The sequence below is a fragment of the Trichogramma pretiosum genome, unplaced genomic scaffold, assembly GCF_000599845.2.
Source record: "Trichogramma pretiosum strain Unisexual culture from Peru unplaced genomic scaffold, Tpre_2.0 scaffold24, whole genome shotgun sequence".
Taxonomy (NCBI): Eukaryota; Metazoa; Arthropoda; class Insecta; order Hymenoptera; family Trichogrammatidae; genus Trichogramma; species Trichogramma pretiosum.
The window spans coordinates 2020082-2047887 of NW_019641611.1; the positions used below are offsets into that span (position 1 = coordinate 2020082).

General features: G+C 36.9%; 2 protein-coding genes across 2 annotated transcripts in view; one reads left to right on the forward strand and one right to left on the reverse strand.

The window, feature by feature from the left end:
- The first annotated feature begins 2324 nt into the window (after positions 1–2324).
- Positions 2325–2709, forward strand: LOC111693601 (KRAB-A domain-containing protein 2-like). The gene is made up of 2 exons (XM_023458642.1): positions 2325–2393; positions 2455–2709. Exons 1-2 carry the CDS (start codon positions 2325–2327, stop codon positions 2707–2709), a joined length of 324 nt encoding a protein of 107 aa, XP_023314410.1.
- A 2967-nt stretch (positions 2710–5676) lies between these two features.
- Positions 5677–27806, reverse strand: part of LOC106648176 (potassium voltage-gated channel subfamily H member 6) — a 54702-nt gene continuing 32572 nt past the window's right edge. Inside the window, exons 9-13 of the mRNA XM_023458643.1 lie at positions 25265–25601; positions 20280–20443; positions 17688–17794; positions 15192–15534; positions 5677–5902 (exon numbers count right to left, since the gene is read on the reverse strand). Of these exons, the coding sequence (XP_023314411.1) occupies positions 5677–5902; positions 15192–15534; positions 17688–17794; positions 20280–20443; positions 25265–25601 (1177 nt within the window). The remainder of the gene's footprint in view (positions 5903–15191; positions 15535–17687; positions 17795–20279; positions 20444–25264; positions 25602–27806) is intronic.

The window sequence follows — 27806 nt, forward strand, 5'->3', positions numbered from 1 at the left end:
TTTTAAAAAAAAATTTTTTTTATTTTTCGAATTTCCAAATGAAAACCATTAGAAATCTTAGGGGTATCGTGCAAATATCGCGTCCTCGATACCTAAACTAAAAGTTAGTGGGGTTTAGATTGAAGAAAATAAAGTTAAAAAATACACTTTTTTCTCAAGTCCTTCGTTTTTGAGTAAAAATTCTATAAGTTTTCATTTAATTTTGCTAGTTTCGACCGACATTTTTTGTGTTTAAACATTAATTTTTTCAATCGGTACCCCGCTAACTTTCAGTTTAGATATCGAGGACGCGATATTTGCACGAAACTCTTGAGATTTCAAATGGATTTCATTTGGAAATTCGAAAAATAAAAAAAATTTTTTTTTAAAAATCATTTTTTTTGGGTAAAATCAAGTGTAACTTTTGACCTGATCACTTTTTCAAAAATCTGAGATCAGATTCTGAAAGGGCACTAAATTTTACATTAGATTTAGTTACTCGCATATTTTTTTGACCCCATTTACACCAAAAATCCAGTGGCCGAATGAAGTGTTGAAAAAACGTCCTCTTGGGACTTAATGGGTTAAGGGGGGAAAGGTACCTTAAACCTAAATTTGTATAAAATTTATTAAAAATGAAGAAAAAAATTTTTTTTGGAATAAACAGAGAAAACTCTGTTTTTTTTCACTCTTTTTCAAAAGTTTTTTACTCTGGTAAATGTAAATTAAGGTCCCTGTCACCATAGAACCCTCCTCGATGAAGCAAGCCCACAGATCTGACAGGTACCCCTGTGTCGTAGGTTCCAGCTAGAACCGATGGTTCAATCATGGTCCTTGGGGTCTCATTTTGATCATTAGATGTTTGGTTACAAACGCAAGCACTTTCAGATTTTTTAATTAGTTATACACAATTTTCCAGCCACATATACACATTTATTCATCAATATATATGATAAAATGACAGATTATGCTACATCATAGCGTGAAAAAAGTGCTCATTTGTCCCAATACTTTGAAAGTGCTTGCGTTTGTAGCCATTCTCATGTAGAACAATCCCTGAAAATTTCAGCTCATTTGCTCAAACGGTTCACATGGAAAGTTACGGCAAAAAAGCAATTTTGAGATGAAACGTAACTGCCCAAGAGTTAAAAAAAACAAAAATACACCAGTTTATGTCATAATGATACTCTCATGTCACTGAGGCTACTTTAAACTTTTTGGACAATAAAAAACAGTTATTTAACTTGAATTTTCAACATATTAGACCCACAAGGACAATGTTCAATTATCCCAGAGAGATACACAGTCTCACATTAGAACATGAACTCAGTCCTCTACTTATTCACTCACATTCATAAAACATTAGATCTATAGTTGGAAAAAAATCACTCAAAATTGATCAATTATCACTAATCTTTTTCATCACATTCAACAATATACATGAATAATGTACATGATACAGTCATATACATATACATAAAGTACAGTGACATACATATACACTGATGTATGTGTTACCGGCAAAACCCGCTTTTAGGCAAAAGTGACTTTTGCCTAGGCAAAAACAAAAATGCCTAAAATTTTAGGCAAAACCCGCAATGCCTAAAAAAGTATAGGAAATTCCTAAATTTCTTAGGCAAAACCCGCAATGCCTAAGCAATTTTAGGCAAAACCCGCAATGCCTAAATAATTTTAGGCATTACTGTAAACACGTTAGTATACGACTAGTCAGCATCTAAGCCGGACGTATTTGTTAGTTTTGTCTTGGATATAACCCAATACGGATACAAGCGTATACTCTCACTAATTGAAAGAAAAAATGGAAACTGAAACCAATAATTGGAAAGAGCAGTTCCTCGCCGAGGCTAGAAAAAAAGAGCATTATAAAGTTCTTTCAATGGCAGAGATTGAAGAAATTATTAAAGACATGCTAATCGGAAAAGTCACGTCGAAAAAAATCGTCTCAGCAAATAAGACGTGCAAAACGATTCGATGTATTAGAAGTAGATGGGGTGAATCGACTTATCTCCAAGATCAAACCCGGTAATGGCATTAAGTATTATGTAGCGCTTGAAGATGTCTTTGATATCATTCAAGCCGCGCATATTGCGACCGGACATGGTGGGCGCGGTAGGCTTTTGAAAGAAACTTCGATCAAGTATGCAAACGTTACAAGAGAATTGATTGAGTTATATTTAAACATGTGTGAAGTCTGTCACCAGAAAAAAATAAAGAGAAGGAGGGGGCTGGTATTAAAGCCAATTTTGCATGCAGAAACGAATAGTAGATGCCAGGTGGACCTTATTGACTTTCATTCATCAAGTGTTGATGGGTTTAAGTGGATAATGGTATACCAGGATCACTTGACGAAATTCGTCGTTCTGAATGCATTAAAAACAAAACGCGCAGAAGAGGTACGTAAAATTATAAAAATTACAATTACGAATTGACTTGAATATTTATTTATTAATGCAGGTAGCACATCATTTAGTTCGGATATTTTTGACCTTTGGTGCCCCGTGCTTGTTGCATTCCGATAATGGAAGAGAATTCGTGAACTCTATTATCAGCGAGTTGAAAATATTGTGGCCTGAACTGATATTAGTCCACGGAAAACCTCGACACAGTCAATCACAAGGCTCTGTCGAGAGAGCAAACCAGGATATAGAAAATATGATAGTGACGTGGCTAATAGATAACAATACTAACAGATGGGTCGATGCTCTCTGAAGCATCCACTCTGGTATTAAACAATCGCCGTATAAAGCGATGTTCGGTATGGATCCGAAAATTGGCCTGGCTAGTTCTAGTCTTCCGAGTGATGTTGCTAAAAAAATACGTGATGAGGATGAGCTTTTCAATGTGATTGAGAGCATTAGACAGGATGACATTCCTGTGCATAGTACATCATTAGGAGACGAATGTACTGAGCAACTTGAACGTACACAGCTACTTGACACAGAACCAGCCGTATGTGATCAACGATGGGATGAACCGACCGCTCCTCAAAATCATAATATTATTGTATCCAGAAAAAGAGCTGCGGACGCTCTAGAACACCAGGCCAAGCGAATGAAAACAAGATCTGACAAGGCTCATACAGAAATCGAAGTAGGCGATTGTGTTATGATACCAATTTCTGATGTAGATCGAGCTAAAAGCGATTTACGCAATGTGATTGGTGTGGTTTTGGAAATAAATGACGGCCTATATAAAATCGGATCAAAACATGGGATTATCAACAAACAATTTTGCAGGTAAAACGTACTACGTCCGTCCGTAATTGCTTCATTTCATTAACTTTTTTTTTATTCGTAGATCGGAATATATATGTCAATTTACATATGTACTGCTGTATTTCTTGAATTTGAACTGCTAAAAATGTCACATTTTCATAAAAAACTATTGAAACATCATCATAGATTTATTATGAAACACTATGTCAAGTTGCAAAGATATAACTTCACTGTACATGTCCTTTTTTCACTTTCAAAAAAATGTCATTTTTAGCCATTGGAAAATCAAGAAGCAGTCAGCAGACTGTTATTGATATTTGATCCGGGCTCGCGCACGAAACAGAGAGAGACAGAAGATATGCCGAAACCCACGTGCTGCGAGTGGTGGCGTTACTGTACACCTATAGTCATGTAAACAAACAAATTTCTGCTAGATATACTCTAACCAAAGAATAAAACGAGTACCAATAGATGGCGCTACCGACTTATGAAAGTCTCGAGATTCATGAGAGAATGACAACGATATACCTTTGAGTTGTTTCATTCATTTTTTCTAAATAATCGTAAAAGTAACGGGGCTAAATAGGCTGTACATCACGATACAGTTAAAATTTTAAAATTCCGATCACGGCACTGGGAAGCCGAGGAAAAATCCTATCAAAAAATTCAATAAAAAAAAATTTTTTTTGGAGATTTTAGGTACCTTTCCCCCCTTAATTCGGAGCAACTTCGCAATACAAAAATGATACATTACGGGTGCGCAACGGCGCGATGACCAGCGAGGTCTAAAATTTAAATCGCAACGGTGTTATAAAAATAAAGTGTGTTTTTCTTTTGATGCGCAACGACGCGGTGACCAGCGTGGTCCTAAAAACTAAAACGCAACAGTGTTATCAAAATAAAGTATGTTATACTTTATTACAACGGCGTTACAGAAATAAAGTATGTTTTTGAACAAAGCGTGACAGCGTAATACCAGGAACTTCTTACTCAGAATTAAATACCATGCCTTCTTCTACTTCGTCCTCGTTGAGAAGGACGACGAGCGCGCAGAGTTCACATTTTTTCCCTGGTCGTCTGCTGCGCCCAACGGTCTGGCCACAGAAAGGGCAGTGGGTTAAATGGTCGTCCAAGGCCCCTGTTAGCCCTACGAGATGGAGGATGACTTCCTGGGCCCCGTGGCTACTTGTCAACCGGCCACAGCACGATGAAACCCAGCTGCCGTCGTCGTACCGGAAGTACCGAACTACGACGTGCTCACATCTCCGCAGGAGCCCTGTGCGCACTGGGTGTCCCATGAGGGTCCGCTCATAGTTGTCTCTGCTCTCTTCGGACACGAGGTCGTCGCATACGCCAGCTGGTTCCTCGCCTTCTTGCGGAGTCAGCGGGAAGGCGCGTAAGAAATTGACGGCCCGGTGGTCTTCCCATTCTTCGTCGTCACCCTCGTCTTCCTCGCGACCGGCGGCTGCTCCATCCCCCTCGTCGGACTCAACGACGGCGGCGGCTTCTCCTTCGTCCTCGTCGTCTGTTTCCATAGCTTCGTAGTGTAGCGGCGACACTGCCCTGTCGTACCAGTCGGGGCTGTTCAGGCACCTCAGGTACGGTCCTGAACGCGCCACTGGTTCGTCCGTCTCGTCGTCGGTTTGAGATGGTGAGGGTGATCCTGGCGTCGGAGTGCTGGGTGGAGTGAATCTCTACACGACTCGTTCTCGTTGAAATTCGGATATTGCAGCAGTGGCGCAGCGCTCAGTAACCGTTTGAATGTTTCGAAAGCAGCTTCTTGTTCCTCCTTCCACGCGAACGGTTGGCCCTTTTTTAATAGCAAGCTTTTTTAATGGCTTCGCTATCCTTGCGTAGTCGGGTATAAATTTGCGGTAATACCCGGCTAGTCCTAGTAGTTGTTTAATGTTTTTTCTCGTCTTCGGACGTGGGAATCTCGTCACCGCGACTACCTTTCCCGGGTCAGGTCTCACCTCTTCTTCCGATATGATGTGTCCGAGGAATGTCGCTTTTTTCGAAGGAAGAAGCACTTGTCCAGTCGCACGGTGAGATTGGCTGTTCTTAGTCGTCCGAACAGCTTATTCATTTTCTCCTTGTGCTCGCTGAGCGATGACGCGTAGACTACGATGTCATCCATATATATGAATAATTCGACCCCTTGCAGTCCCGTCAGTACCTTGTTCATAAGGGCTTATGTGGCTCGCCTGCGTTACTGATGTGGGAAGAAGGGGGGGGGGGAGGAGCGCCACCAACGGCCAAATTATTCTTAAAAGATCGTTCTTTGAAGTTTCACTTCTGGTTGCAATTTTTACTGGATAACTAATTTCCGCGAAATAATAAATCGAATTTAAATTGATGCGTAAATTAACATCATCATAAATATTTTTATTTCTTAAAGTTTTCTTCTTACAATACTAAATAACAAATATTTATAACATAATATGAACGATATTTAATTTTTTTATTTTAAATTATTGTTTCTAAACTCTGCGGAGGAATATTTACGCCAAACGTGTTGTGGGTGGTATATTTGTTGAGTACGTTGATGTTCCTTCAAATATGGACTCAACCCAGTTGGCTGGCTGTGTGATCTAGTGGGTTCTAACAGTAGACTTGAAACTTCTTCCCATTTAAAATTCGAGCTAAAATAGTTTTTTCCTGTTTTATTCTGTTTCTCCTGAACAAATCTGAAAATTGAAAATATAATTAAAATATATAATTAGCCGTTTGAACTATATTACTTTAAGGCATAGGGAAAATCATTAAAAAATCTTCATTATGGTCTCAAATAGAAATGTGAAGTAAGATTCCATAATAAACGTTAGGAATAAATCATGTGTTTGAACCGCACCAAATTTAAGTCTTTAATTATTTCAAAAAAAGAAAGAATAATAATATTAAATTTCTTGCTATATTTCTAAGGATTTTTTATTCAATTCATAGTAATTTACAAATTAAAGTAAAATTCTCAAGATACTGAAATCGAAGCCAATGAATCCTCCTTATTCTGAAAATATAAAATTGTCCCCAGCACTGATTGTTTTGGTCATCAGTGCAATGGACTGATACTTTGACGAAGCTCGGGATCTCGAGTCTAGATTCAATGCCCCCAAGCGAAAGGAGGGTCTAAACCAGCATTCTCTATGATGGTAACTTGACTGTGGTAGTGTATGGCAGGTTTCGATTATAAATAATACCGGTATAATAAGCTTGTGAACAGTTTGAATAGCGGCCTCTTTTTATAATTGGACAAGGAACAATCTTAATAAGATCCCAAATATTTCATTAAGCTCTAGCTCTATTTTTTGTAATAGAAGGCCAAAAACGATTAAACCTTTTTTCTGACTTTGCTGTGATGGGAAGGATTAAATGAATTGATCGGACAAAAATCTTAGTTTAGTAGAAAAGTATTATTTATTAAATTGCTAGATATAAGTACATATGATACAGTGTTAATTGCTATAATGGATGACCGAAGTCGGAAACAATATTTGTTCTTTATAATGTTAAAATTATTCACACCAGCGATCTCCAATCTATTTTCTGATAGATTTATTTATCGGACTCGCCGAGTGTGAATGCGGTTGCGCTTGGTTTTTAACAAGCCGAACTGCTACCAAATAGCCGGCTAGCAGCAGAAAGCATCGGTTGCTCAAGTGATCGCGAGCTAAGAGTTGCCCCCTTCAACGATCAGCTCTCGAAATCGTCAGCGCGCTAGAAGATGGATCTTCCTCAGCCGACAACTCCTCGAGCTTCGCAGCGCGCTGGAAGACAAGTCCTCCTCAGCCGCGAAACTTGAGCGTGCAGTGCAAACTGCCACTAGCATTCGCTAGAAATCAAAAATTACTGCTGACGCTAGGCTCCTTTAAGCGGCTAACTCGCCTTTTCTTAGCGTGCGAGCGATGATCGGCGTCGTCGCCACCTAGCGGTGACGAATCGAAACAAGCTCAGTGTAAAATAACTCAAAAGTAAAAGTTCATAAGAGTTTTTTTTGTTGTAAATCATCCGAATTTTTAGAAAAAATGAGTCCTGAAGTGATCTGAGTACTCTGGAGGCTTCTACAATAGAAATAATCAATAAAAAACAAAAAACACTTAATCTAATCAAGTAAGATTCGGACTTTCCTTTACAAGACCATTTAAGAAGCTTTCTAAGCATGTCAACTACTCCCTAGTAAATTTTTATTATGATTTGAGCACTATTACGCTCTGGAGACACCAATATGTCTCGAAAAAGTGCAAAAAAAACCCTAAAGCAGAGTATAGCCTTAGATCTTAACATGTTACACATGCTAGGCAAACTTAAACCTCAAAATAAACTATATCAACTTAAATAACCCAAAATTACCTTTAAGTTTGTGTATTTAAAAACTCCTGTAGAACCAAAGCTACAGCTATTCGAAGTTTTACTGAGAATTCAAGTATCATGTCAACTGGTTTATGAAAATGTATACAGGAGTCCCTCGTTATACGCGGGGGTTACGTTCCTCAAAAGTACCGCGTATAACAAAACCGCGGATAATAAGACCTTACTCTTATGGGAAAGAGAGGGTTACGTTCCTCAACCTCGAGAAAGCACAGTTTATATGTACATTTTACCTACAAATAAACGTATTTGTTGAGTAGTTTATCTATTTATATATGGGTCAAAATAATACTTTTTTACAAAACCGTGCGCACGTATGTCACCGATCTTGACGCGCTTTTGGTATGTTATAGTACATGGTAAAAAGGTCCCAAAAAAAAATTTTTAGACCCCCTCCCCCCTCCTACCCCCCACTTCCGGTATAAACGTCCATTTTCGATCTATATTTTTTCTGAGGACATGAAGCAAGTAAAAAATCTGAAAAAATTCATAAAAATACTTTTCCACAATCCAAACAACCTTGAATTTTTTCAGATTTTTTGAGTGCTTCAGGCCTTCAGATAAAATCATTGAAAATTTCAAAAATCGAGATACGGCGGTATGAGCCGATGTAGTACTCGGAAATTTTTTCAGTTATTTTTCGCATTAAAAAACATAACCTCAATTTTTTTCAGATTTTTTCAGATTACCTAACGCACCTTTTGAAGCCAAAAACCGATTTTTTTGACGAAAATAATTTTTTTAGGACAGTACGGAGCCTCGAAAAATCTGAAAAAAATTTTTTCTTGTTTTTTTCATCAAAATACGTAATCTCAAATTTTTTCAGATTTTTTAATTGAAGGCGATAGCTTCTAGGGCCGAAAAATGCTATTTTTAACAAAAAATGGTTCCTAGAACCCGATGGTTCCGGTGAAAAAATTTGAAAAAATTTTTTTTGAATTCCTTGTCAAATTTTAATAAATTTTGACCGTTTCAAAAGTTCGATTGAAGCCTCCTAGCTCAATCTAGAGCATCAAAATAGTTTCATCATTTCTTAATGTGTCTTCAGAAACGTCTTCAGAATTTTGCATTAATCTTTGTCCTGCTCTAGATTGAGCTAGGAGGCTTCAATCGAACTTTTGAAACGGTCAAAATTTATTAAAATTTGACAAGGAATTCAAAAAAATTTTTTTCAAATTTTTTTACCGGAACCATCGGGTTCCAGGAACCTTTTTTTGTTAAAAATAGCATTATTCGGCCCTAGAAACTATCGCCTTCAATTAAAAAATCTGAAAAAATTTGAGGTTATGTATTTTGATGAAAAAAACAAGAAAAAATTTTTTCCAGATTTTTCGAGGCTCCGTATCGTCCTAAAAAAATTATTTTCGTCAAAAAAAGCGGTTTTTTGCTTTAAAAGGTGCGTTAGGTCATCTGAAAAAATCTGAAAAAAATTGAGGTTATGTTTTTCAATGCAATAAAAAACTGAAAAAATTTCCGTTTACTATATCGGCTTATATCGCCGTATCTCGATTTTTAAAATTTTCAATCATTTTTTCTGAAGGCCTGAAGCACTTAAAAATTCTGAAAAAATTCAAGGTGGTTTGGATTATTGAAAAGTATTTTTGTGAATTTTTTTAGATTTTTTAATTGCTTCATGTCCTCAGAAAAAATATAGATCGAAAATGGACGTTCATACCGGAAGTGGGGGGTAGGAGGGGGGAGGGGGTCTAAAAATTTTTTTTTGGGACCTTTTTACCATGTACTATAACATACCAAAAGCGCGTCAAGATCGGTGACATACGTGCGCACGGTTTTGTAAAAAAGTATTATTTTGACCCATATGTTTATTTATATTTACAACACATATATGCAATTCTATGTTTAATTTTTAAAGTAATCGGTTAATTTTTTCTGCTTTGTTCGTCTCAAAATATCTTTGTGTATTTCTTCATAAATTTATGCAGCTAAATCACAGTAGTGTTTGAAAGTCGAGCTACGTGTCATTATTGGATCATCAGTCATTGCTAATTCACCTGCTCGAATAACTAGATCCATAACTTCGACAATCAGTTTTGAATCAAAAATCGGTTCAGGTGCATCATCAGTCTGATCTGCCAGTGGTTTTTGAGGCATTTTTCGACGGAGTTTTAGATGAAGCCATACTTAAATAAATTTATAAATTTTCAACAAATTTAGGTTAATTGACAATTTCGATTTACGCGTCTACACTAACCAAATTCAAACTGAATATAGATACGTCCGAGAAAAAAATCACGATCTTCGATCCGCGGATAACAAGACTCGACCCGCGGATACGAAGGGATGGGCGCAAATCGACTAACCGCGGATAACGAATTCCCCGGATAATAAACCCGCGTATAACGAGGGACTCCTGTATTTCTATTGTAGAAGCCTCCAGAGTGCTCAGATCGCTCCAGGACCCATTTTTTCTGAAAATTCGGACGATTTCCAACAAAAAAGTTCCGATGCACTTTTACTTTTGAGTCATTCTACACTGAGCTAGAGCTTAATGAAATATTTGCGATCTTAGATAAATTACGAAAAAATGCCAACTTTGGAATTATGGAAAAGGTTGATAGAAGGCTCAAATCGTTCTATAAATTTTTTTGTACATTCCTGACATCCCAAACAATGTGTTCATCATAGTAGATATAGAAAAAAAATGTTGACCGGTTGAGTTGACAGAGAATCGGCCATATATAAGAAAAGTACCCTATAGCACTTAAGCGGAGCAGAATTTGTAAAAAATGCTTGCTTACCTTCCAAGAGCTTAAATATGACCTTTAGTGCTAATAATATACTAATTTCTTGAAATTTCTAGTATTTTCACATGTACATTGCGTTATATACACCAAATATTGCTTCACTCAGGGAAAGAGGGCTTTTCCAATGAGTTTGATTCCCCAAAAATCAAAATTGATAAAGAACTCGCTTCAGGATCATGTAGGCAGTGAATTTGTATCATAATATTCAATATTATGAAAAAAGTAGTATAAATGAGACATTTGAGTTTGGATAAGAGATTTTTTTGGTCGATTAGGTGTAGTATGAATATATTTTACCATCATAATAAAAAAATACAGTCATATGCGCATGCGAGAGTGAAAGAGTAAAAGATACGCGTGGCAAGTCTCGCCAGCAACATAAAACAGTCATCGAGTTCAATGTAGCTAGCGCGGCAGCCAATAGCAGCGAACAACAATGTTGTTCGAGAAATATTCGAACAAGGCACAAGCGCAAGACTTGTACACACACACACGTTCACGTGTATGCAAGCCTGCGCGTGACTCCCACTGCGAAGCAAGAGATGGCGTTGCTGCGCGGCACGTGCCGACGGCATCTCTGCTATCTGAGCATTGTTCGCGAGCTCCTTCTTCTCGTTTTTGTACTCGGCAAATAAGCACCTCGCGTGTGTCTCGTGCGACGACTATTTTTCACCTGCAACAAAATCCCGACGTCATCTCAACCAACGCTACTTCGAGCATCATTACCAAGAACTTCTCACCAACTCGACTGCTCCAGTTAAATCAACAAGCGCCAAGCAGTGCAACAAGGACTCATCAAGTACATTTCATCAACACACTCATCAAGGCTCGACTCAACGGTCTGCGAATCGGAGTCAACTCATCGATTGCGACCAGGTAAAGATACCATACAGGCTGCAATTGAAGACCAACAATGTCTACTGCAGGCTTGGTGGAATCTTTTTGTCATCACCTCAACTCTCGGGATTATTTTAGCGCATCTCAATTGCACGAGCACTGAGCACATGTGCAATCTCACGTGCTCTCGGTCAACTCATCCGGCTGATCACACATGCAACCGAGAGGATTAATGTAACCTCTCTCGTTATGCTCCGGTCTGCTCACAATCAAGTTCAACTTGCTGTGAACTCAAGAGAAGTGTTTCACGTCTCAAGTGCAACAACTCGCAGAAGACAAGTGTAAATTAATGTAATCTAGCTTCGCGTCTACTGCTCATATCATTGTACCGACTCTTGACAACTCATCGTGTAGTATAAATACTATCAGTGTACAAGACTTCTTTGTTTTTATCAATAACTTTCTCAACTATAGACTCAGTTTAATTTAATTAATAGTGTTTTTTGAGTGATAATAAAGAAAGCAGTGAAAATGAAATTTATGAGATTCATGCAGGGTTTTTCTTTTGAGACCTGATTATGCACCCATCCTTTACATAATGAATTATTTAAACAATTCCTGAACAAAAGTTGTACCCCCTTAACTGAAATTCTTAAGACTTATAATTTTCTGTACTTAGCTTGTTTGGATTCTGTAAGGACTATAGCACTCAGACAGCTTTGATAAGAACAGCGGAGGACATTGAAAGGAGCATTGATAGCGTCAGGATTACAATTCCATTGCTGTTGGATTTTAAGAGTGCATTTTAGATGCTTAGAGAGCTGAAATGATGTTACGAACTAATATTTTAATGCTCATTTCAATGTTCATATAAATGTAAATAGTTGAAATTTAATTTTTCTTGTTTGTAAAATATGTTCATTATACATCTGACGGACCAAAAATACTTCTACTTTAGCCCTTTCTACTCTAATTCTTAATACATGAGTTTTTTTTTTAAATATTAAATATTGTGTTATTTATCACTTGCTGCATGATTGTGAAACGAGTTCTTCATCAATTTTGAACGGTGGGCTCTTAAAATCATCAAAAAAGTACCCTCTTCTACCTTAGTAGAGCAGAATTTGGAAGAATTTTATGTAACTTAATGTACGCGTCAAAATACGATACATTTAGAAAAAATCAATATTTTATCGACGCTAATAATCGAGTGTCCTAACGGGGCGGCCACACAGCACTTTAGGGCAAAATTGTTTAATTGCTAACTCGCCAAAAACCCCCCTGCACATACTTAAAAACAATATGTGATATACATTATCGATAGGAAATTTCTCAGCTTCCTGATGGTGTACCCTTGCGTCGCGGAAAGAACTGTGCTAAAACAGCGGCCATGCACCGAAGAGTCATGTTTTTACACATTCATCGGTGTATTTCAACTAGCTTTCGATGTAGAATATTTTAAAAAATCTTGAAAAGAGCTTTTTAACCCGTCTAATACCAAGAGACCCTATTTTTGACTTATTTCTGCACGCGTTATTTTTTCATGAAAACATAGTCAAATTGATGTGAAAATACCATATTTTATGGGATTTTTATCGCTCTTTTCAAATCTGGCGTCAGATTTATGATATATGCAACCGTTTTAAAAATACATTTGTTTAAACAAAAAAACGTGGTTTTTGAACATTTTTTCTCAAAATGGTCGTTTTTTTCACCACGATTACGAATTCGGATCGGCTTGAAAATCTGGATCTGGTGGCATACAGGCCTAAACTAAAATTTAGCGGCGTTGGTTCATTCAAATTCAAGATGGCAGCCACCAAAACAGCTGATTGTAGCCGAAAATGTAAAAAAAGCTTTGGTATTTTTTTATTCGGTAAGAATGGACTCTACGAAAAAATTTTATAGGTCAAAAAGTGCATAGAAGTGATCTAAAAACACGTGTGAATTTTTTCAGAATTTTTCGGATGATTTTGGAAATTTTTGGATATGGTTATTTTATAAAAATTTCCAAAATTACCGAAAAATTCTGAAAAAATTTACACGTGTTCTTTGATCAATTCTAAGCACTTTTTGTTCTATAAAATTTTTTCATACAGTCCATTTTTATCCAGAAAAAAATATACACTACAGGACGCTACTGTACAAGTTATAATGCTTTGGCGTTTTTTACTCAGTAAGAATGGACTGTACGAAAAAATTTTATAGAACAAAAAGTGCTTAGAATTGATCAAAGAACACGTGTAAATTTTTTCAGAATTTTTCGGATGATTTTGGAAATTTTCATAAAATAACCATATCCGAAATTTTTCAAAATCATCCGAAAAATTCTGAAAAAATTTACACGTGTTTTTTGATCACTTCTAAGCACTTTTTGTCTTATAAAATTTTTTCGTAGAGTCCATTCTTACCGAATGAAAAAATACCGAAGCTTTTTTTTACATTTTCGGCTACAATCAGCTGTTTTGGAGGCTGCCTTCTTGAATCTGGATGAACCAACGCCGCTAACTTTTAGCTTAGGCCTGTATGCCACTGTATGGTGAAAAAAACGATCATTTGGAAAAAAATGTTCAAAAACCACGTTTTTTTTGTTTAAACAAATGTATTTTTAAAACGGTTGCATATAACGTAAATTTGACGCCAGATTTGAAAAAAGCGATAAAAATCCCATAAAATATGATATTTTCACATTAATTTGACTATGTTTTCATGAAAAAATAACGCATGGTGAAATAAGTCAAAAATCAGGTCTCTTGGTATTAGACGGGTTAAGATATTTAATGTTGAAAGATTATTTTTGAAATTTCTCGGGAAAAATTTAATTTTTCGGAAAATCCAAGTACACCAAAGAGCCGAGAAAATTTTTCATTGAAAAAGGTACGGTTTTTGGCGAGTTAAAGATTAAACAATTTCACCTAAAAGTGCCATGCAAAGGTAAGGTCGACTATGGATCTTTTCTGGGGACGAAAAATGGTTGTTGCTGCACCGGCGTGGAGCTACATGATGCTAAGGGAAAAGAAAACATCTGGTACGATCTCACTCAAAGGTTTAGTCTCTCTACTATTGAGACTAATCTTTGATCAAGTATTAAATTCGCCAGCTATCACAAATGGTCTTTTTTCTCAAATAATGCTCATCAGCAGGTTGGTGAATTTGACTTAGATTTTCGCAACAGAGGTAATATAGGTTTGTCATTTTTTCTACGGCAAACTTTCTATTTGTCTGAAGAATTTTAATGTTAAGATAATATCCTTAGCTAATAAATCAATAAGTACGGTTAATATAATACTTGAAAAATACCGAACAGATTTTATGGAAAAAACAGGGGTGGTATACGTTGTGATGCCGTGGCGTCTGAAGAGCCGTTGTAGATTCGCATACATGTGTCGATTGGATTTATTATTGTAAGAATAATATATCTGATTGATATATTGGCTAGTGATATTATGTGGTCATCTCACTCTTACTTATCAATGGATTAGAGAGAAGGAACTATCAGTTGAATCAGTAAGAAGAGTGAAAGCAGAAGAAAATCAACTGTAGGATGACAGTTGAAACGGGAGGTAAATTCTCGCTGGTAGCTAGCGATACTTTTTGGAAGTCATATGTCAGTTTTGTGGGTGAATAACAAATATTGTTTTATTTTATTATAAAACATTTTTGTAATTCACAGTAGAACGAGATTGACTGTCAGTTGTCAGTTTGTTGCAATTTTTACGACCTGCGTAACACAGTAATCCTGAATAGTATATCAGGGAAGGTGGTTTTGCCGTCTAGTAGATGGTTGAAATATCTTAAAGGGTAAAAAAGAGTTTTTTCCTATTATAATCAAAAAAATTTTATAATCGCTTTTGTCTCTTTAAATAATTTTCGATGACCAGTTCTTTCAATGTAGAATTAATTTTATATAATTTTTGGTTATAATAGTATCCAAATTCATACCGTAAACAAGGTTAGCAGAAAATTTCATAATTCATTTTAAATTATAAATCTTTATGAAAAGTATTACCTTGAAGACAAGTTTTGACGACTGTTTTGTTTAGCTATGATATTATACTTAAACAAAGAGCCCTTATGATTCTTGCTTGCAATAACTCTTTTTGCACCTTTTTCTGTAAATTCATTAGGCTTTGATTTATTCACGGAAATGAAATCATAAACTGCTCCATCTGCAAAGTTTTTCGACATCGATTCCAAATTGAGGCTTTCTTTCGACGATTGAAGAGATTGCTGCAAGAGTCTCATAATCATTCTCATATCTCTGCTGAGTGTTTTTTCTAAAGAATTTAATCTTTTTTCGAGAATTTCCATTTTACAGTCTACTTTTTTATCATCAGTATCACTTATTTCGTCTGGAATATAATATTCTAATTAAAATTGTAAGGTTTTACTATCAGTAGTAGTGATCAGTAAAGCAAAATCAAAAATCTGATTTTTCCAGGAAAAATCACACGGTAATCTTGAACACAATCTCAACACTACAGTGAACCCAAAATCGCTTTTTTAAATAAAAATTTTCATTTTTAGTTTAAATTTAAACAAATTAAAAACGTTTTAATTTGTGTATGTGTTTTAGCCCTTATAAAAATTTCCTATAGAATCTCGCGAAATTCCTACAGGAGTCCTATAGGATTCCAATAGGAATTTCGCGGGATCCTATTGGAAATTTTTATAAGGGAGGGGTTTAAGATTAATTGAAGGATGAAATAGTTTCCAACACAACGCTAATTTTAGCTTAAATTTTTCAATGGAAACTCGTAATTTTTTTTCGTTCGGTGTACAATAATTAAACTAATAAATATGACGATTGAACATGGAAAATCATCGTTAAGATGCTTCGATTCAATTAGGTATAATAAACTAATTTTTCGCGAGTTTTCCAGGAGAATTCGTATTAGTTTCCAACAATCGTAGTTTTAAATAAAAAATTATCCTGCATTTAGGCCTCGCCTCTGTAGGTATCAATTCAAAAAGGTGCAACGTCCACTACTGAAATGATCTTAATGAATGAATTGATATTTCGGGCGCGTAAAGGTAAAATTAAAATAGAAATCTAAAATCAAACAAGTAAAAAGTAAAAAAAAAACAACTAAAAACTAGAAAATCAAGAAAAAGAAAAGTCAGAAAATATCAGCACAAGCATCGATGTTTCACATCTGGTGCATAATCAACAAGTGCTTACTCTTAAAATCGTTCCTTCTCATTGAGTTAAGTAATCAGAGTAATTTCTTGAGCATTAAAGTACCAGATGCGAAACATCGATGCTTGTGCTGATATTTTCTTTCTGACTTTTCTTTTTCTTGATTTTCTAGTTTTTAGTTTTTTTTCGACTTTTACTTGTTTGATTCGTGTGTTTTTTGTTTTTTTTATCTTTTACTTGGAGTTCTGGAGTTCGTACTCCAGAATCCAATGATGTGTTACTTTTTAGCGTGGGTGCATGATAACAAAAGTTATTAACAATATTATCAATACGACCCATTCGCGTCTTATTCCGATTGAATCGAATGTTAAAATTTCATCAGATTTACTCATATTGTAATTGGATTGGTCGATGCGTCAGTGGTTAGCATTCTAGTCAAGGAAACATCACCGCTCAAGGGATAGTAGGTTCGATTCCAGGCCAGTACATTTTCGGACTTTTCCGAAAAGGTGTTCGGCGGAAAGAGTACCTACAGGCTCCACTGTATCGGGGCGGGTTTTTCCCTAAAGGTGTACCTCCACTGCGAATCCACTGGTACACCGTACACTGGTACAAGGTTTTTCCTTGACCCTCAGACCCCCGGATCTGGACAAATGCGAGACAGTTGTGAAGATTAATAGGCCTAACCAACAGGTTGGCCAGACTTTAAGATATCGTATCTGTATGATAAATAAGAGTTAAACGATTTCAATAAGGGTAACCCTCCTTGACTGCCATTTTATTTTTCAACTCTAACTATAAACCCGCAAGGAGGTACCATGCATAAAAAATCAGACTTTAAGACTTTCTGAAGGGGACGGCCTGGTACCATACACAAAAAAAATATTGTTATTGATTCGTTATGTATTCTTCAACAATAAAAGTGTAAAAGATTGCAGTTCAAACTGTTAAAAAAATTAAATGCTTCAAATGTTTAGCTTTACGTAATTTTAGAGTGATTAGAGTGAAAAAAGAAAATTAGTGACAAGGTAACGAGTTCTACTCTAGTAGTGTTTTAACTAATCCAAAAGTTATTTATTTTATTCTCAAACAAATTATAAAAAATGTTCGAAAAATTTAAACTGAAATAATAATAACCATAAAAATAAAAAAAGAATATTCGCATGTTCAATTTTTTGCTCTTTTCAAATCTGCAAAAATATATTTAAAAAGTCAACTTTTGGTTCATTGTAGCTTTGGAGTTATAATTCAGATTATCATTTGATTTTTTGTCGAAAAATAGATTTAACATAGCTTGATTTTTCAACGTTTATTACACGAGATTTTGAAGTAATTTCAATGTAAGTAAGAATAATTAGAACTCACCTCTTCCTTCTTGTTTCGTTTCATTATTGAGTGGATCGCAAATTTGGGCGAGTATTGTGTTAGTTTTTCGTATATTTCCATCTGATAACGTATTTTTTAAACTAGTCCTAAAAATAAAAAATTACATATTAATGAAAATACCACTCAACATAATATATATTACGGTGGTGTAAGTTAATGCAAATGTTGATAAAATCATTATCAATTTGAGATGTGCGAGGGTTTGGGCCTTAGTTAATGCTCGCCCTACAGTCCTATTATTTCTACACAGAGGCTTCGGGTAGCCTATTCTTGAGTCTTATCTCAGAAGGGGTCGAGCCGCTACTAAGTGCGCCGCGAGCTTTGGCAGTCCAAGGCTGGAAATAAATGAGAGGGACGAGGAAGAACTACTTGAAAATGTACTTTTGCACACTTATACTCTTTTCTTTATTTACTCCAACTCTTCCACTATCACTCATACAAGCTTCTCATTCAACTCTCGCTTGCTCTTCATTTTAATACGTCGCATTATTTCTCGTCATTATAATCGTATAGTGCGCTCGGACATTCATCAATTTTAAGCGAGTCCAATGGGTAAATGCGCAAATTACAACGCTAGCCCGATGAGCGTCCCAATTCAGTCCCTCGTAATTGCACTGCTCGCAATCGGCTCGTTTCTCCAAAATACAGTCTACGTGCCGTAAGCTGCTCACGCTAGCAGCCGCGCGACTTAGTTACACACGACCAATGTAAACGCGCGATCTCGCTTGCTCTTGTACATACGAGCATCCAAGGAGGAAATGACCAACTCGCAAGATGGCCACGCACAGGCCTGAAACGCGACACACGGACTCGAACCACGCATGCCTTGAAATGTCTAAAGTGCTCGCTACGATAATTATCCTTCAATTTTCAACGATCAACAAAATACAACTATTCAATTGCGCGAAAAATTTGTATTTTCCACGCGCATACATCAACACCCTTGTAAAAATTTCCTATAGGACCCCGCGAACTTCCTACTAGAATCCTACAGGACTCCTGGAGCAGAGGACAGCATTAGTGATGATTGAGCGGAGTGGGATAGAAGGGCCACAAGTGAGCGCTGGACTGATCACTCTGTGTTGGCACGTGTGACTGGAGGGTCGATTATCCAATCCCCGCGATACCGAGTGTGAGCTGTTCTTAGAGAGGATTTGGCTGGCCTGACTCTGTTCGCACTGTGTTCGATCTGGATTTGGCCCAACTACTCAACTATTACAAGAATCTAATTGTAAATCACTGTTGCTTTATCGCTACGCATTGTGCCACTTTAAAATATAATTATTCGGCTCTATCTCTCTCGATTATCACCTGCATCTTGCCACACGGCCTTTTACTCGACTGCCGAGTGTTACCCGAAGCCGTGTGCAGGGTACACCAACACTACCAAATTTCGCTTCGACACTACACTACGACCCTGCTCGCTCTTACTCACACTCGGGTCCCTCCGCCGCGCTCGGGTGAAGCGCGCTGGGCGTCGCCGAGGAGATGAGGTGCACGAGACCAACTGGGTGGTCTGTGCTTCGCCACTCAGCTAACCACGCGAGCTGCACGCTGCACGGTCAAAGTCCAGCGCGTGCGCTAGCCTACCATTACGTCGCCATTCAGCTAATTCTTCACACACTCTGGGTAGAATGGTGCAGCTCTTACAAGCGCACCAGATCGACCCTTGATCAACTCAACACTCAATCTGAACACACAATCACGCGAGTAAACTCAAGCGTACAACACACTCACACAATATACAATACCAATCCCTTACGCTTACTAACTGTCGTCGCTGTTGGTTGAGATGTTCTCTCTTGAGCTGCTAGGACTCGAATGTCGATCAGCGCGCTCGATCTCAGCGCTCTCTCGTCGCTCGTGATCGCTCGCTGCTGCTCGCCACTGCTTGCACCGCCGAGCTCGCAAACCGACGCTCCTGACTCACTTCGACGTGATCGGAGCTCAACCGCTGCGCACAAGCCGGCGCGCCTCGCGGCGCAGCTTGGCTCGCTCGCTCTTTCTCGCACTCACAGCATGCATTGCCAGCGCGCCCAAGTTGCAGCTGGCTCATGCACACACACACATACCAGCAAAACTCGCGTGCTCCAAGCCGCAGCGAGTTCGCACACACACACACACACGCCTCCTTCTGGCGCGCTAAGAGCTGCAGCCAACATCGATGAGGCTACGACGCGGCCACCGCGTCGCAATCTAAGCCCTGTTCCTACGACCCGTCGTCGTCTACGTATAAACTAGCTGAGATGACACGAAGCCGCTATTAAAGGCTGTAAATGTTATTGATCAGAACCAGCGATATAATATAGAATTCATTTGGCTTATTTGTATGCAAATTATAGTTGTCCAACTATTCAGGCATCACATCTGTGACTATGGCGTTCTTTCAATGAAACCTAATTATTGTTCTCTTAAACGATTGTATAACAGTGATTCATATTCGGCAGTCCTTTTCCCGTTTAGAGATATTGCCGACGTCGTCCCTAATGGACATACCCTACTCGAGCTATAACCCATTACACACTTATTCTATGTAAAATGAAGGAAAGATTATTACTTTTAAGCACTCACCTTGCATTGAAAATATTATCAAAAGTGATATGATATAAATTGGATGACTTCCTTGGTTGAATGTAAGAAGTGATTTTCGAATTTTTCCTACTTCTGTACTCATAATCATTCACATAATCAGGTCGAAATGGTCGCAAAAAAGGATTAACACCATCTTGTTCTTCCTACAAAATATAAAGTTTAAAAAATATTGTTGAATTTAGATAAAAAAGTTTTATAAAACAATGTACAGTGGAAATAATATAATTCGAACTCATATAATTCGAATAATCGCATGATTCAAAGTGATCGCCCAGTCACGCTTTATATAACCATGTAAAAAACTGTCACATAATTCGAAGGAACTATCATTTGAATCGAATTTTTTGATAAATATAAATTTAGTCATAGAAATATGCTGAATAAGTATGTATCGATGTTCATTTAGCTAATAGCAGATGTTTCATTTGTCAATACATTTTTACAAATATAATTCCAAGTATCTCATACATGAGTAAATCGCTTAAAATGTTAACATTTTATTCAACCCTAATAAGACGCGAACAGGTCGTGTTAATATTGTTTGTAACTTTTTTTATCATGCACATCATTGGATTATGGAGCACAAACTCTACCTGTCCTGGAAAATCAGGCCGATTGGTGATGTAGCCTTTTCGGTATATAGAATTGCGTAATGACTTTTTTTTTAAAATGGGTGTTTTACAAATTCAGAGATTTTCTGTAATATCCTATATACCTAAAAGGCTCCATAACAAATAGACCCGACTTTATCAGGAAAGGTAGGGTTTGTGCCCCAAAATCCAATGGTACTTTACTTTTTAGGGTACGTGCACGTTAAAAGAAGGCCTAATTTTTAAGATCCAAACAAACTTTTTGAGTAACCTATACAAAATCTTGAAATTTTATCTGGAAAATAGAACATTTTGAGTAAAGCTCAAAAACAAAATAAAGAATCTGTATCAAATCCATGCGGGCGTTCCGCAAGGAAGTGTTCTGGGGCCATCGTTGTACCTTCTCTACACGGCGGATTTACGTACAATACCCGAGGCGGTAACTGCCACTTATGCTAATGACACAGCTATTCTTGCACCAAGCATAAACCCGCATGCTGCCTATGTAAAAATAAAACTTCACCTAGATAAGCTCCAGCTGTGGCTCACTAACAAGGAGACCACATGAGATGTGGGTCACCAAATGTCCTGAAAATTTTTTTCTGGTCTCCTGGTATCTAATTATAAAGCCCCCTATTCTTAGTTTGATCCAATGGGCCTTAGGGCCCATTTTAAAAATCATTTTCTAGTTTATTGAAAAATTTTTGTGATTTTCTAACTTGTAATAGGACATATTAAACGGAAAATTGCACAATCTACAAGTCTAAGAATTAGTCAAGGAATACATTTGAATTTTTTCAGAATTTTCGAGACCTGCTATCACCTATTTTCAAAGGCCTAAATTTAACGCGTTTTTACTTTTTTCTTAAGAAGCTCAGAGACCTTTGAAAATAAGTGATAGTAGGTTTCAAAAATTCTGAAAAAATTCAAATGTATTCTTTGACTAATTTTAAGATTTGTACATTTTGCAATTTTTCGTTTAAGATGTCCTGTTACGGGTTAGAAAATCACGAAGATTTGTCAATAAATTAGAAAATGATTTTTATATTGGGCCCTAAGGCTCATTGGATCAACCTAAGCATTGTGGGCTTCATTATTAGGTACCAGGAGACTAAAAAAATTTTTCAGGACATTTGGTGACCCGCATCTCATGTGGTCTCCTTGTAAGTGAAGAATTAAAAGAAATGCAAATAAATCTAGTCATATCACGTTCACTTTAAGAAAAGAAAACTGCCCCAAGTTAATCTCCACGGAAACTTAATCCCACAATCAGACAAGGTGAAACTCCTTGGGTCTCAAAATTAATGAAATTCTACTAGCTAATTGGAAGAAAGTCTTCGCTCACTCTGGAGAATAAAGTTCTCCTGTACAAATCAATAATGAAGCCTGTCTGGCTATATGGCATTCAGTTGTGGGATGCCGCTGTCAAGTCAAACATTGGCATAATAGAAAGACTCCAAAATAAAGTGCTGCGTTCCATGGTGGATGCCCCCTGGTACGGACCATACGAGCAGATTCGATGTGATCTGAATATTCCGACTGTACGAGAGGACATCGACTATGTATTCTTCAAGTACATGGCAAAGATTGGCAAACATTCCAACCCGCTAGCCTTGGAATTGGCATTGCTGCCACCAGCCTCAAGGGTGAAGAGACGTCAGCTCGAGTAGCTCTGCGGCCATCGTCTGACGGATTCCTTTACACCAACATGCCGGACATGCTAATCAACATTATATCTTCAATTATATCAAATTAATAACTTTTAATATCTTCTGAATAGCTAAACCACTTCAGTGATGGACGTTGGTCCATCCTCTGCGTCATGCCGATTCTTACATGTACAGTTAACAATATTTGCCTACTGTTTTGTAGCACTGACAGATTGGAAATGAAATTTGGAAGATAAAAAAAATATGTATTTTTGTTTTTTTTTCAAGATCATTTTGGGGGTGCTACGGTTAGAAAAAAGCCCTTACTTGAGCTTAATTTAAGGTTAAATCAGGGTTTTATTTGAATCTATAACGCCCTTAAAATGACGTTATAAAAAACAAAATACATGTTTCCCCAGTTGAAAAAAATTGCATGGATATCCACGTGGAAATCCACGAGGATTAGTAATCCTCGTGGACCATACAGGGTTTCCATGTGGATCGTACAGGAATTCCACGTGGATCATACAGGGATTCCTCGTGGATCGATCATGGGCTGAAAAAAATGCAATCACCACGGATATTCTACTGATACACGCTGATTTTTTTTCAATCCTCGTGGATGTGGAACTTGTTCGCGAGCACGCGCTCGAAACATCCGCGAGGATTTGCGGCGAAAATCCCCGTGGATTGATCGAAAATCAATGAGGATTTGCGCAAAAATCCCCGTAGATTGATCGAAAATCAATGGGGATTTGCGCGAAAATCCCCGTGGATCGATCGAAAATCAACGAGGATTTCCGCGAAAATCCCCGTGGATCGATCGAAAATCAACGAGGATTTCCGTGCAAATCCCCGTCGTTTACGTACGTGGACTCTTTATATGATCCATGTTCGATTCACGTGGAATCAATGTCCCATCCTCAAGGAATCCCTGTATGATCCACGTGGAATCAGCGTGGATAATCCACGTGGATATCCACGCAATTTTTTTCAACTGGGTCAACGTTAAATTTTTCAATAAAAAAAATGAGGGTTTCTATTTGAAAAATCGATTTTTGGGTCGGTGTAGCTAAGAGGTTATTTTCAAGGTCAAATCCAAGGTCATCATTGCATTTCCCGTGAAAAAATACGACGGATATCTTTTTGGTGTTAATGATCAGGCCGTACTTTTCAGCCCAAGAGGCTACTCGTACGAGGTCGTAGTTCATCCTACTGACTATCAGGTTCGGACGATTCGCGGGCGGCGATGAGTCAACGGCAGGTCGTTTATCAAGGTAAAAAAATAGCAAGGTCCACTCCGGTTTGTACACGACTGGATCGACTAGTATTAGTCAGAGAAGCCGTTGAACCTCAGCTTGACGATCAGTAAGTCAACATTGATATGATCGAAATTTCGTAAAAAGTCGATTGATACCACCAGGAATACATCCTTCATATCAATTCCCAACTGGAAGAATACGATAAGTTCGTATCCTTGTAATTGGGTTATCTCGCGTACATTATTAACTACATCGATGAATGCAGTATGCGTACCGTATTGCTCGCAGAATACAGACCGGTGTCTATCTAGGATATCACACTCACGAATGATCTTCTTCAATTATTCGAGAGCAGCTTATTCAAGGAGATTAGAGGAGGCATATTGGCCCCGAACGTTTGCGCAGCGTGGCGCTTTCTCATGTAAATTCTCATAAGAAAAAATGTAGTTCGAGCAGCCACGCTGGCATTTTTGATAGGATGTCCTGTTTTTCCATAAGATTATACATGTAAATGGTGAGATGCAGCGCCACTCTAGGCTCCGCCCTAACGCTCAGAGCGAATAGAAAGCTTGAAAATTCTGTGCATATCCAGACATGTTAGTAGCGGTAGGTAAGTCACTCAAATCTAGACCGTTTGTTAAGTCAATAAAATGCTCATTCAAATTCTCGATTAAGGTTGTATCGCCACCCGTATCACCGCCATAGTCTGATTTTGCCTCGATATCAGAACTCTAATTAACTCAATAGTGAACCACAGCATTCAATTTTACTTAGGGGCCATAGCGTGATATAGAGCATAGCTGTCGATTAATTCATCTACTACCGACATAAAGGCCTTGATTTTAAAATCTACGTTTCTCACGCTGATAATATGAACCCAGTTGAATGCAACAATGCTAGTTAGCGTCAAAATGAATCGGATTGAGATACAGTTATTGTGTGGGCATCTTCAGAATGATGAGTGGGTTTGAACTACAGCAGCAGGATGCTAAACGTTGTCTAGAAGTCCTGAAGAATATTACGTGGTGTAGATAGCACTAGTCAATTGATGTTGAAATCCTATCAAATGATAATGTAGTCAGGTAACACTCTACAGTTGATCGGAACCAGTTTCTGCCTATATCTATAATTTTTCTATTTTTTCATTCGAGCACAGGTAGAGCGTTATTTGTTTTTCATTAAATACAACTTTATAATACAAAATTATAAAAATTTTTTTAGAAATTATTAAAGAGAGTTGAAGTTTATTTTTTAATTGTTGAAGCTTTAATAGAAAAAGTATTTCTTCTTTTTTAAAGACCACAAAAATAATGATTGATGAATTTTTTCAGATTCTGAACAAAACAACAATACGTTACATTGCTAAATCTTATTACAAACATATTTTTATCTCAACGCTCAGATTTTATATTATATATTACTATATCAAATATTAAGTACTGTTCAAAAATATAAAAACTCACATCTCGAAGATTGAATGTTATGTCTAAATTTTGACTAAAATTATTCGCAAATTCTGGATAAAGTGATAGAACATCCAATAAATCTTCTCGTCTTATTTTATGTAGATCACAATATGTAAGGGCACACACATTACATGATGATTTACCAATTGTTGTATAAATGCATGGATTTTCTCCAAAAATATCATCTTTGCTTAGGATTGCCATTACTATATCATCTTTTAAAATTTCAATGCTGCCACGAGAAATAAAATATAGTGATGTGAGTACATCACCCCTATGTACTAAAGTATCTCCAGGTGGTGCATGAGTTGTTTTGAATTTTAGAGATAATGCCCTGAAAATAAAGGTTATTTATAAAACATTTTTTCAAACTATTTCTAAATTAGATCATTACGTAATAAAATACAAGCTAACCCGAGACCACTTCAAAGTACTAGTATTCTTTTGGGGAGTTAAAAAATGTGAATGTAATACATAATTATTATCCGTATTTGCGGTTCTCTTATTCACGGATTTCGCTTATTTGCGGTTTTGTAAATGTGGCTATCTCTCCCTTATTGGGGTATGCATTTTGAAAAATTTTGGACAAATTTATGTTTATAACGAGAAATTGCGTGTTTACACTCGTAGCAGCCTAGTTGAAAATAGTTGCACGGATTTCTTCGTGGATCAGCTACGTGGAATCAATTCCACGAGGAAAGATCATAGATTCCATGTAGATTTTTGCCAGTTTATTCATGAGGATTTTCTTGGGCAATCCACGATTTTAACCCGGGTTCTTTTGATTTCGAAGCTGGTACTCTAGGGGCTGAGCTATCAATCAGATATATAAGTTAACCCGCTTTATAGTAAAATCTACTTGTAAAAAATATTTGTTAGTTTTAAAAAAATTCAATTCGTTACATTTTGAATAAAGTTTACACAAAATGAAATAATTATGTTCTTAGTATTTTTTTTACTTATTATTCACTTAAAATCAATTTCTATAATATAACTGATTAATAGCGTAGTCAGTAGAGTTCCAGCCTCAAAATCGAATGATCCCGGGTTCAATTCCTTCTTACGGGAAAAACTTTTTTCATTTTTAATGACCAAAACATCCTCGTGGATCGCTCAAGAAAGTCCTCATGAATAAACTGACAAAAATCTACATGGAATTTTTGAACTGTCCTCGTGGAATCGATGTACTTTCCACGCTGTTTCCGTGCAGAATCTATCTCCGATAAGCATCGATTCTACGTAGCTGATCCACGAGGAAATCCATGCAACTATTTTCAACTGGGAGAATACTTATACAGAAAGTCAATAGCAGAAATATGTAAACAAAGCTTATTTTAACTAAGTTTGAAACCCGGTTTTTGAAACCAAGTTTGAAAACGTGTTCTTAAAAAAAAACTAAATGAAGAGCATTTGCCAGTGTTTTGCAGTCAAATAAGACTTTTCTTTCATTCATTCCAGATGTGAAAATATTTTTAACTCAGAAAATTTTAGTTTTAAAGTTTTACTGCTACTCGATAATGCTCCTTGTCATTCTCTAAATTGCAATAACTTCAGCATCAGGGTGCAAGCATTGGAAGTTAAAGTTATATTTTTACCTCCAAACACAAACTCGCTCATACAGAGCAACATACTAAACAATCGCGATTAAAAGACTACTTTTAGAAATCCTAAGGTACCCTGTTTTTTATACTACATTTAATTATACAATTTTTTACAATGAAAGTCATGTAAATCTTCAACCAAACAGGTGTCACCTCAATTTAGGTCTACCAATTACCCGTTTTCCATAAGACTAAGGTTTCCATATTTGCGGTAATTTTTGGATACGCATTAACCGTGAATACGGAGGGATGTCTGTACTCAAAATTTCTTCTAATCCAAAGTGATTAGATCACTTTAGAATATTTTTTCAAAAATCTAGACAATTTCCTACGAAATGGTCTTTGAATTTTTTTGTTACCACGTACACGAACCGAGTGTCTCGTGTTGTAGCACAGCTTGTGGAGATGCGTAATAACGCACAAGAGATTCGCAATGAAGTAGTGGTAGAGAGAAGACGTGAATAAGATTAAATGTTGTAATTCGCTATCCAGAGCTAAGACGAGTTCGAAGAGAGATTCTGAACCTCGGACATAGTGGGTACGGTAGTGTGTTCGTATAGAAGAAGCTGTGAACAGCAGTTTGAGATGTAGTGCTGTAAGCTAACTATGGCTTAGTTCATATTAAAAGAATAAACATTTGATTAAAACAAAATGGTGGAAGTCAAAACATTTTTTTTGTATAAGAACGCTTTTTTAGATACTTTATCGTTTCATTGTTATAAAATTTTTTTTTCTGCAATTTTCTGGTGTCGTCGCATACACTGAAAAAATTTTGCATTGAATAATAGATATCTACAGTGAAAATACATCTTATTTTCTTCAAATGAACAAATATTTATGACACACTGAACACGAAACATATAATAATATTTTGAACGGAATCATTTCTCACTGGGACAAGAATTAATTGGCTTCACGCGTGACGGTAAATTGCGATA